This window comes from Lepidochelys kempii, chromosome 1 (genome assembly GCF_965140265.1).
Source record: "Lepidochelys kempii isolate rLepKem1 chromosome 1, rLepKem1.hap2, whole genome shotgun sequence".
In the NCBI taxonomy this organism is placed as follows: domain Eukaryota; kingdom Metazoa; phylum Chordata; order Testudines; family Cheloniidae; genus Lepidochelys; species Lepidochelys kempii.
Window position 1 is genome coordinate 230266404 of NC_133256.1, and position 11734 is coordinate 230278137.

Below are 11734 nucleotides of genomic sequence, written 5' to 3' on the forward strand. Positions count from 1 at the left end.
GCCACCTGCTTTCCATACACATCAGTGCAATAAAAGGCATATCACAACGTGACTGACATGGCACTCCAAGCTTGTGTTTAAGGCAGTCAGAAAACACCCATTAAACTGGCTTCATTTTTCTAGTTTCCCCCTGTCCTATGCATTGGCCTATTTTCTCTCACTCTTCGCTAGTTTTTAAAAAGCTCAGCCCAGTCTTTCCTGCTGGTTCCTGGTGATCTCTCTCTCTCCTCTATCTCACTACACCAGAGATCTCTCCCTCCAGTTACTCAGGAGGCATGGACTTAGCTCAGCGGGAGAGCTCAGCTGAAGCCAGTTGGCTGCACAGAGGGATGGTTTAGCAAAGACTTTGCCCAGAGTTTCTATGCTTTGTTAAATCCTTGCAGTCTTTTCTCCTATTGAAGTAAAAAAAAAAAAAAAAAAAAAAGCCAAAGTTTTCCCCACGTGAGGACCAAGGCCCCAACTCTATTTCCACCGAATAAGCCACAGGAGGGAGAAAAATGTATAGAAAGCTTCATGAGGGCAGATGTGCAGAGCTTCTTCTGAATACACTTCCTCGAAGGGAAAGGGCTGGAGGTGTCTCAAGCAAGGCAAGTAGCAATGCTTCCAAACACTACAGAGCCTCATGGGTCTGTGTCAAAATTTGTAGTCCCAGCAAGCAGCATGCCTCCATCCCACTGAAGGATTCAGCAAGACAGGGCAGCAGTAATGTCTGTGGAAGCGCTACTGGGAGAGGTGGGGAGAAGAGCTACTGACTCACCGTATCAAGTATCTGTCCTGCTTGTGCACAGCCTCTGGATAGCGCCACCTGCTTTCTTCAGCTGAGCTGAAGAACTGATGGGATGAGGCTGCAGATACTTTCTGCCCCAGCAGCCTTCCCGCCTGGCTGACATTCCACCCCAGGATCCCAGCACCTGGGCGTGCTCACTCTTACACGGGCCCTGCTCCCCTACGGCACATAAGCTTTTCATTGTTTGTACAGGTCCATGACTGGGTCTCCTAGGCCCGAGCACAATGGAAGTGGTAAAACACTGGCAGAAACCTGGCTTGAATTCAGCCCTGTTTAAGAAACTGTGTTTAAATTCTTAAATTGTTCCTCTGCTGCCCAGCCAGATACAGATGGTTCAGACTTTCCAGCCATAGAGTTTACTCTCTCGGAGTTTGCCTACGCTGTACTTTATCTCAAGTTAATTTGTTGCCAGTCATAAGCCGAGCCCTAAGCTAAAGCACAAACATTTGTAGCCTGGAACAAATGTTTGCAGTGTTTCCCCACTAGGTGTTTCAGACATGTTGACTGGCAATCTGTTAAATTGAAGTAAAGGTCTATGTAGATAGGGCCTCTAGAGCTTGTCCATACAAAGGAGAGAGGTAGTTTTTAAACTAAGGGATAGCGAATGCGCGATAGATACTAGTTTTAAAGTCCTAGGATGAAATCTTGCCCCCATTCAAGTCTATTAGATTTCACTCCTTGCGGAGACAGGGCAAAGTCGTAGTTTTAACATGTGCTAGGTGGTCAAGGTGAACCCTAGGCTGAGCTCCAGAAACACTGATGTCCCAGAGCAAATGTCAGGGAGTAGCATTCAACCTAGCCTTTACAAAAAAAAAAAATTAACTCAAGTTAGCTGGCAAGCAATCAACTGAAGGTAAAAATAACTCCAATGCAGATAAGCAGTCAGTGTGCCAGTCTTCCAACAATTGCGTAGACATTTCACTATAAACCCTGTCTGCAAAGAAACCGCTGCAATTTGCATTTTGAAATCTTCTAGAGTTGTGTGATGCATTATTTAGTCTCCATTAGCAAGTGCTGTCAGTAAGGAGCACTATAGCATCACCCATGCCCTGGACCATCTTTCCACACTATCTTGTGATAGAACTTTGCAATTCACAATGCATCGAGAAAGTGAGTTAATATTGACCAACAGAAGTAAACAATTCAGCAAGGGAATTTAATAACTGTATGTGTTATGAGATTCAGCCTATTCAAAGCATATATTTATAAATGACTGGTGGAACAGAATGTATTTCCTACTGTTCTGATGAATTCCAAATCCACTTAAAGTTTTGTGATACAAAAATGCACAGTTTGACTGTACTGTGGATGGGGTAACGTTAGCCTCTGTGTGTGGTCAGCAGCCAAAGAGCAATATTCTGCCTGCTCTGTAGATAGAGCTCTGAACTGCCAAATGAGAGACCTGTGTTCAGTTGTTTGACTCATCACTTCTTGGGCTGCCAGGAAGTGCTATGCAAAAGTCAACACTTTCACTTCACAGGGTCACTTTTCCATGCAAATGCATCAGCTGGCTCAGGTCCTCTCAAAACAGTCCAAGCTCTTGGTCTTCAACCAATCTTTTGGCTTGACTTTGTCCAAGTCTCCTGGTTTGTAATTAAAGCCACAGCCCAGATGAAATGGGTTTTGTTAAGAGTTTTTCACAGCTTTACTAGCCAGTGCTGGCACTCTGTAGAAGCAAAGCTGAGAAGAGGAGGGGCTTGTAGTTCACGTTCACTGATCCTGGAGCTGAAGTGATTTAGAGCTGCTCTAAATGATGCCAGCAGTAAAGGACCCATAGGGACCACTGTCCAATCTTCAGCTAATGCAGAGTGCCATGTACTCCAGCCCCACCTCCCTCCCCACCCCCACACACAAGTCCTTTATTCAGAGGGTGGGGGAGTAAGTTGGCGTGGGGGCATAGAGCAGGCAGACTGAAATTATACCATAACATTTCCAGCACCAAAAATTATTTCAAATATATATCACGTTCCTGTGACTATTTCAGTGCTGTATAGGTTAAAAAACATGGGGGAAAGAAAAACTGCCCTAAAACAAACCCAACAGCCACTTAAAAAAAAAAAAAAAAGACCAAACAAAGCATTGTATTCTGGAGAAGCAGAGAATAGGAAGAACAATGGGCATTTCACAACACTGACATCAATGCTCAGCAGTACAAGAGCAACAAGTCTGAAATGGCTCCCATCCTGCCAATCTTGGTCAAGAAAGTTTACCTTGATGCTCAGCCTTAGCAAAAGGGAGTAGGTACCACAGCTATTTGCTGCCTTCTACGATAATGCAGTATTGTGTTTCGTAAAGCGAGAGACACTAACAGGTAAAAATATGACAGTTTTCCAGGAATATTCCAATTCAAAAGGAAATAGCTTCAATGGTATTTGCTGCACCACTTTTGAAATTGTATTCTGCAAATATTCTGTCAGGTGAGTTTATGGACAGATATGTTGGCAAAGATAGGCACCAGTCCAGCAGTGCACTTTCACATAAGCTTGACTTTAAGTACCAGGCTGTCCTTTCAGTTAAAGCATATGCTGAAGTTCTTTGAATACTAGAATATTCATGGAAAATTAATGTTAATCTTGTATACGCCAGAATCATGGAACAGAAAATACCATGCAATCTGTGTTCAATTAAAACTCACCAACAAAGCTGGTGAAATAAGATTTTGATTTGAATGATCACCCACAGAAAAGTGAATTGTGCATGCACAATAAATCATCCTGAGATCCCTATGTTTTCAAAGCACGGGACTAGGGAAGGCTGCATTTCACAAGCATGTGAGACTGACAGCTATGTACTGCAAAATGTAATGAAGCTGCACAGTCTAACTCCCTTTGCATTGTGTCGTTTTAGTGTGACAGGACCAGGAACAGCTGGACAGAAATTTATTTGAAACCTCAGATTAAGTAGAGAAAACCCCCTGAAGGTTTCAAGTTTACTTTTAGATTTTCATGGTGCAACCAAAATAAAAGTAGACTAGCAGTCTATGGCTACATTCCCCTTTGCCCGCATGTTCTTCAAAGAGCAAAACCTAACAATATTAGGTAAGCTCTTGGCTCCAGAGCACCTTGGGTTGGGTTAGGCTCCAGAGTATGCAACTCTCATCTGTCTGGGGAAATAGATCTAGGTGGGTGGAGGCTTCCTAGGGTATAATGGGAGCCTAGAAGGTACATGCTCTAGAGCACATCTTGTCCTTTAAAAAGGAGCCACATGCATGCCACTACACTTACGTGCTGCCAAAAGGTACGGCTTTGATCTAACCTACTTCTGTGTGGAAGACAGAGCCCCTGTGATGTAACTTACCACCAGACATGGGAACCATTTTCCCATTTAAGGAACACTAGATTGTAATCCTGCTCTGAAACTGCAGGACTTCTTGGGCTCCTCTTCCCATTCCCCACACAGGGCAGTATCCTCCCCGCCCCCCACATATCCATTATATCCTGCATGCATACTCAAGAACAGTGCAGCCATCCCAAATGAATGCTCAAAAATACCCTTTATGCTACTCCACCCCATCTTCCATATCCCACTCATTACATTTTTTACTGTGTCTAGATCGGTGGTACTCCAACTTTTTCAGTCACACCCCCCTTATCAGTAACAGAATCTGTCTGCACGCTTCCCCCTCCATTACTGCACAGTCAAGGCTTCCCTCAGCAGAGGAGCTTGGTCTGGGGGCAGAATTGGGTTTGGGGGAGGGGCTGCAGCTGGGGGCAGAGAAGGAATGACGGCAAAGCCTGGCTGGAGGCGGAGTGGAGCTGCCACTGGGTTTGGAACTGGTCTGGCAGCAGAGTGGGAGTGGGGCAGGTCTGGGCCTGGAGCTGGAGCAGGACTTGGGGCTGAACGGGACTACGGGAGGAGAAGGCTGGGGGTGGAGCAGGGCTAGAAGCATGGTGCGCCCTCCCCACCCCCTATGGGGGCTGGCCCTGGCCCCACCACATGGCACTCCTGCCACTCCCAGCATTCTTCTGTGCCACCCTAAGGGTGAGCACTGGTCTATATTTATACACTGTGAGTGTACATAAAGGTTGGATTCCAAGGATAAGGTGGCAATATCTGTTTGTCTTGGGATGAAAGATCTGGCCTCACTGAAGTCAATGGGAATTTTGTCAGTGACCTCAGTGCAGCCAGGATTTTGCCCTAGCTGGTTTCTTTTTAGCCAGAAAACATTTAATAGTGTAAAATATTAAAATATTGTGATTTCCTGTTTTAATGTTTCTTAATCGCTCTTGCTGTGTATCAAACACAGTAGAACCCCAAATGATTCTCTTTCTAGAACTTCAGGCTAATAGCATTAGATAAACCCAGATTAACATTTTTTAAAAATATATTCACATGTAGGAGAAGAATTTGGACTGGTTCCCTCGAATGCGAGCCATGTCCCTGGTTAGCAGTGAAGGTGACAATGAGCAAAATGAAATTAGAAACCTGCAAGAAAAGTTGGAGACAACCATGAGTCTTGTAAAACAACTGTCCAGTCAGCTTGCTGAGCTTAAGGAACAGGTAAGTGTTTCTGAGCTGGGTAGAAAACGGACCTATGAACACATGCTTAGGATATGTCTACATTATGAAATTAGGTCGAATTTATAGAAGTCAGTTTTTTAGAAATCGGTTTTATATATTCGAGTGTGTCCCCCCCCACAGAAAATGCTCTAAGTGCATTAATTCGGCGGAGTGCTTCCACAGTACAGAGGCAAGTGTCAACTTCCAGAGTGTTGCACTGTGGGTAGCTATCCCACAGTTCCCGCAGTCTCCGCTGCCCATTGGAATTCTGGGTTGAGATCCCAATGCCTGATGGGGCTAAAACATTGCTGTGGGTGGTTCTGGGTACGTCATCAGGCCCCCCTTCCCACCCTCCCTCCGTGAAAGAAAGGGCAGACAATCATTTTGCGCCTTTTTTCCTGAGTTACCTGTGCAGACGCCATACCACGGCAAGCATGGAGCCCGCTCAGCTCACTGTCACCGTATGTCTCCTGGGTGCTGGCAGACATGGTACTGCATTGCTACACAGCAGCAGCAATCCCTTGCCTTGTGGCAGCAGACGGTACAGTAGGACTGGTAGCCATCATCGTCATGTCCGAGGTGCTCCTGGTCGCCTCTGTGAGGTCAATCAGGAGCGCCTGGGCAGACATGGGCGCAGGGACTAAATTTGGAGTGACTTGATCAGGTCATTCTCTTTAGTCCTGCAGTCAGTCCTATTGAAGCATCTTACGGTGAGCGGGCAGGCGATACGGATTGCTAGCAGTCCTATTGCATCATCTTCTGCCAAGCAGCCATGAGATGTGGATGGCATGCAGTCCTTCTGCACTGTCGGCTGCCAGCCAAAGATGTAAAAGATAGATGGAGTGTATCAAAACAAGAAATGGACCAGATTTGTTTTGTACTCATTTGCAACCCCCCCCACCCCCCGTCTAGGGGACTCATTCCTCTAGGTCACACTGCAGTCGCTCACAGAGAAGGTGCAGCGAGGTAAATCTAGTCATGTATCAATCAGAGGCCAGACCAACCTGCTTGTTCCAATAAGAACAATAACTTAGGTGCACCATTTCTTATTGGAACCCTCCATGAAGTCCTGCCTGAAATACTCCTTGATGTAAAGCCACTCCCTTTGTTGATTTTAACTCTCTGTAAGCCAACCCTGTAAGCCGTGTCATCAGGCGCCCCTCCCTGCGTCAGAGCAATGGCAGACAATCGTGCATCTGAGTTGAGAGTGCTGTCCAGAGCAGTCACAATGGAGCACTCTGGGATAGCTCCTGGAGGCCAATACCGTCGAATTGTGTCCACAATATCCCAAATTCGACCCGGCAAGGCCGATTTAAGCGCTAATCCATTTGTCAGGGGTGGAGTAAGGAAATCGATTTTAAGAGCCCTTTAAGTCGAAATAAAGGGCTTCATCGTGTGGACGAGTGCAGGTTTACATCGATTTAACGCTGCTAAATTCGACTTAAAGTCCTAGTGTAGACCAGGGCTTAGAGAACTAGATGTTGTCTTGGGTCATGGTCAGGACTTTTGTCTCAGAAAGGTTTTATTCCTGACTCAATAAAGCTTAGAGTAGGTGCACAGATACGGTTCCGGAAAGAGTGTTTATTCCATTAACACAACTAGAGAACAGGTAAGCAAGAAATTGAATTTTGAAAACCTAACAGCCAGGTAGGGGGAATCCTGTTACTAGAGAATGTGACTGCAAAATATAGTCGAGCTTTGTATCGGAAATAGCTGCAAACTAGTTGAAATCGTTTTAGTTTGACTCTCTGAAGTTACAGCCTATACCTGTTCCCCCACCCCCATCATGCACATATAAGTCCATTATTTGCATGACACAATCTCATACTTCAGTGAAATCCTGTACTCAGTTTTTAAGGCTAAAAAAAATTGCAGTTATTTTGCTTATATGCACTTGGCAAAAACGTCCTTCTCATGCTGTTGCATTGTGAGTGCATGTGCTGCTGCTAAATAATCGTCAAAACCCTCTCATCTTTCTCTCCCTTTCCACCGTAGATGACAGAACAAAGGAAAAATAAGCAGAGGCTGGGCTTTCTTGGATCAAACACACCCCATGTGAATCATCACATGCCACCACACTGATACCATGGGGAGAAGCCGTGACTAGCCTTTCATCAGTATTCCTGCTTGATTACAGAATAAAAAGCTGAGATCGAGAGGAGTGAACAGTGCCTATTGTTGTAAAGTTAAAAACAACCAAGTGCCAAGATGTTAAGTGGTTTAGCTCTGGGAACAATTTGTAACGGTTTTTCATGGCTGAAAGGGACCAAAACCTAGAATGCAAGAAATACAAGGGAATTCTTCTGTATTCATTCTACAGGCTAAACTCTGCTGGGTTTACACTCTCTGCAACTCAATTGGCTTCAATGGGAACTGTATACAATGCAAGTCAGGGCCGTATTTGGCTCTTCTTGAAGTCAATTTAAGATTTCTTCTCAAAGTAATGGAAGAACCAAGATATGGGGAAGGAGCAATAATTTAACACCACAAATGCAACAGCCTCCTTCACAGTCAATAGAAGTTATTTCTTGTTTTATTTACCAGATAGCAACATCTGTTATATTTGCTTGCATTTACTTTTTTATTATTATAATTACCATAAATACAGCAGCAGGCGCAGTTATAACATCACTGCGAGTTAACTTCTGTTAGAGAGGCAAATCAACTCTACACTCAGACTAAAAAAAAGTGGCAAAGAGAAACAGGAGTTCTTTTGAATTTTAACCGTCATCATGCCATTTCTTATTTATGACATGGTGCACAATGGATTTACAGCTGTGGGAACTTGGAATTAATGCACAGACCACTGACAACATAAAGTGATTTTTCTCCTGGCGTCAGATGTTCTCTATTCATGTAGCTGCAAGTGGAGATTTCACATATTATGATGTTAAATCATGTTTTAAATTCAAGCTCAAAAAAGGATTTAGAACAAAAGGTATTTTAAAATTTGTATTGAGGTGACTTTTTTGGTAAAAAGCTTAAAAATACTACCTAGAAGGAATTGTAATGGAGTCATTACCTTCCATAAACACACCGTAGGCACTATTTGACATAAGTGAATCAGGGCCATATCCTGCTGTCTGTTACTCAGTCCTAGTTTCAGTGGGAACGTTGCCTTGATTATAAATCAGTTCCTGCTTGCCCTTCGGGCATGGAACTCCTATTGACGTCAGTAGAAGATGATCTTGTTGGACTGGGCCCTCAAGACAGGACTGTAGTGTCCAGCTGCAAGAGTGCACTTTTCAGCTATTTTATTCTAACTGTTTGAAGAGAAAATTATAGCTTTTGTTAAACTCCAAGAGACTTTCAGACTTAGGGGGAGGTTTTCAAGGTACAAATGGGAGTTGGGGACTTAAATCCCTTTGAAAAAAATCAATAGGAGTTAAGATTAACTGCCCTTTGTGCCTTTGAAAAGTCTCCCCTTTAATTTTTAAGAGCAGGGTATTTAGCAGGTATCAGTAAGGGTTTTAAAGAGGCATTCATTAGAGCTGCTTGGGAAATTATTTCTCTGTCCCCCTGCCCATGAAAAACTTCAGGGGGGCAAAAAAAGGGGAAATTCAGCAAAAATGAATGTCAAAAGACTTAAGGTTTTCAATCACTGAAAAGCCAAAAAATTTCATTTTTAAAGCAGAAATGGATTTTTCCAGAAGGTTTCATTAAAAAGCCTTTTATTTTCTTTTTTGGTCAAAAATTCTGATCAGTTTTTAACTAGCTCCAGTATTCATTTTTTTAAAAAAGGGTAAATGTTACTGTTATAAAAGCAAGTCAGGTGAGAACTGCAGGACTGGAAGAAAAGATGGGACGTTTCTCTCCTCTAACTAAACACACGTGCACCCCACACCCTTATATGGCTTCCAGTAACAGCCATATCTTTCACATGGGATAAAGGGAGATTTTAGGGCCTCACTTACAAAAAGGGAGCTCTGTATATGTCTTCAGCACTTTGACACTCTATGGGTCCTGACATGGGCTTAATTCTGAGAGGCACTAAACACTTCCAGGATCAAGTTGTGTATTTCCCTATCAGAAATGCACATCCCAAATTGAGCCTAGCCTGTGTGCAGTGGCATCCACGTGTGTGTTACACACAAATGTGTACCATTGTGTGCCACTCTACATGAGTGAGCAGGATCTACAGGGGTGAAGTTTACCACCTTCAGAAATCCTCAGACTATACAGCTAGGACTTTGAACCTTATGATCTGTCCATAAGGCCAAACACCTCACCCTAAGGAGAGTGCAATAGAAGCACCATGAGGGGAGCCTCTTTTCCCTTCAGAGGGGCTTTCAACATGGAATAGTATAATTTGGGCTTCACTAATTAAAACTAATGAACTTCTATCCTTATCTTATACAAGTAACATGCTGGAGATCTACACTGGGGTTTGTAGTCTCCAATATGGCTGTCATGGTGCAAACAACTAGTGTAGATGCAGTGGACCTGTGTACACCATGACTTGCTTGAAACCAAGATAAGCTGCACCAGGGTCAGTTGTGGTTTACACCACTGGATTGCATTCATACTGAGGCCTGGTCTACACTAGAAAATAAGGTCAGTTTAACGACCACAGTCAGGGATGTGAAAGATCCACACCCCTGGGCAGCATTCTCAAGCCAACCTATGGTAAGTCCCCATCTAGACAGCGCTAGGTCGACGGAAGAATTCTTCCATTGACCTAGCTACCACCTCTCAGGGAGGTAGATTACCTACACCGACAGGAGAACCTCTCCCGTCGGCAGAGGTAATGCCTACATTGAAGCGCTGCAGCAGATCTCTTAGGCTATGTCTACACTAGCACTTCTGTTAGTGAAACGTATGTCGCTCAGGGGTGTGGGAAAAAACCAAAACACCCTCCCAACCAACAGAAGTGCTGGTGGACAGCGCTGTGTCAGCAGGAGACGCTTTCCTGCTAACATAGCGACTGCTGCTCATTGAGGGTGGTTTCATTATGTCGACAGGAGAGCTCTCTCCCATCGGCACAGAGCAGCTACACGGGAGGTCGTACAGCTGTGCTGCTGTAAGTTCTGTAGTGTAGACCTGGCCTCAGGGTATCACTTCAGCTACATCAGTGGCTGAAACCAAAATTTAGATAAGGCCAGATTTTTCTCTTCTCACTTTCCCTGATGTAAATAATGAAGTCAGTGGAGTTATAGTTGTAAGACTGGTACAAGTTAGAGAATCCAGCCATGCATTTTTAATTCACTTTAGATTTGATAAACTGTGTAAAGTAGTCAACTCTATTTCAATATCAATTCCCTCTTACACTCCTCGGCAGTATATAGTAACATTTATTGGAACTAAAACACGTTTATGATTGTTATTAGTGGGGGGGGGGGGAGTGGGATAATACTGGAAGTAGCTGGCACTTGTTTACAGTTAGAAAAGCAACCAAATGATTGCACAAGAAGGGAGGTTTTTGCTGTATGAGCTGGAAAACTTGAGAACAGACTTATTTGTGCACTAAATTCCATATTGCAGTTCCAAGCTGCAAGAACTCTCTCTTCCCTCAATCCCCACTAACATTTCCCTCCTCACAAGAACTCCTCTATTACAGTACTGCTGTTTAGATGAGATCTAAAACTGCAAAGGAAAAGAAAAAAAGTTGTAATAGACACCAGCTAATGTTTGCCACAGTGCCTTTCTGATGTTTATTGCTTCTGAGACAGACCTCTTTAATCAATAAGAGTAGAAAATGCTACTTGCACAGATTGTAAATATCTTTCATTTGTGTTTGACATGCTTGCTACTTCTGCTGGAAGATCACTGCAGGCCTTACTCACATGAGTAATCCTTATACGGGCAAGTAGTCCTGTTAACTTCAACAGGGGACACTTACACGATTAACAACTGCAGGACCAATTTCCAGGCCTTTAAGGGTTCAAAATACAACCACCCCCCATTGATGAATCCATGAAAGATAATGGGGTGGGGGGGAAAAATCACTTTTATACACATTTGTATGTATATCTTTAATGAAGCCAAGATGTCCTATTCCTAGGCAAGTATCAAAAACATATTTATACAAATTGATTGAAACTATAAACATCTATGAACTATCAATGCCTTAGAGGGAAAAACTAAACTATTTGACAAAATCTATGTATGTCCATTGCTGCTGACTAACTTTTTTATTAAAAGTTGTCATTTTATACGTGTTCGTTTCTGTATATTCCATTGCAGAGCCATGTGCAAATGTGTGTTGCTGAATTAAAATCTTCTTAGAAGAGTTGGGGTGTCTGTACTGTAATGGTGTAGTCCCAGGGTCAGCAACCTTTGGCATGTGGCCCATCAGGGTAATCCCTAGTGGATTTTTAATCCACCACTTCCAGCAGCTCCCATTGGCCTGGAGCAGCAAACCGCAGTCACTGGGAGCCGCAATCGGCCGAACCCGCGGACACAGCAGGTAAACAAACTGGCCCGGCCCGCCAGGGGCTTTCCTTGCGC

General features: G+C 43.8%; 1 protein-coding gene across 4 annotated transcripts in view; it reads left to right on the forward strand.

The window, feature by feature from the left end:
• Positions 1 to 11439, forward strand: part of ITPR2 (inositol 1,4,5-trisphosphate receptor type 2) — a 356349-nt gene extending 344910 nt beyond the window's left edge. For all 4 annotated transcript variants that reach the window (XM_073317588.1, XM_073317596.1, XM_073317605.1 and 1 more), the window contains 2 exons: positions 5126 to 5287; positions 7283 to 11439. In XM_073317588.1, coding sequence (XP_073173689.1) covers positions 5126 to 5287; positions 7283 to 7369 — 249 coding nt within the window. In that variant the 3' untranslated portion in view covers positions 7370 to 11439. The remainder of the gene's footprint in view (positions 1 to 5125; positions 5288 to 7282) is intronic.
• The last annotated feature ends 295 nt before the right edge of the window (positions 11440 to 11734 follow it).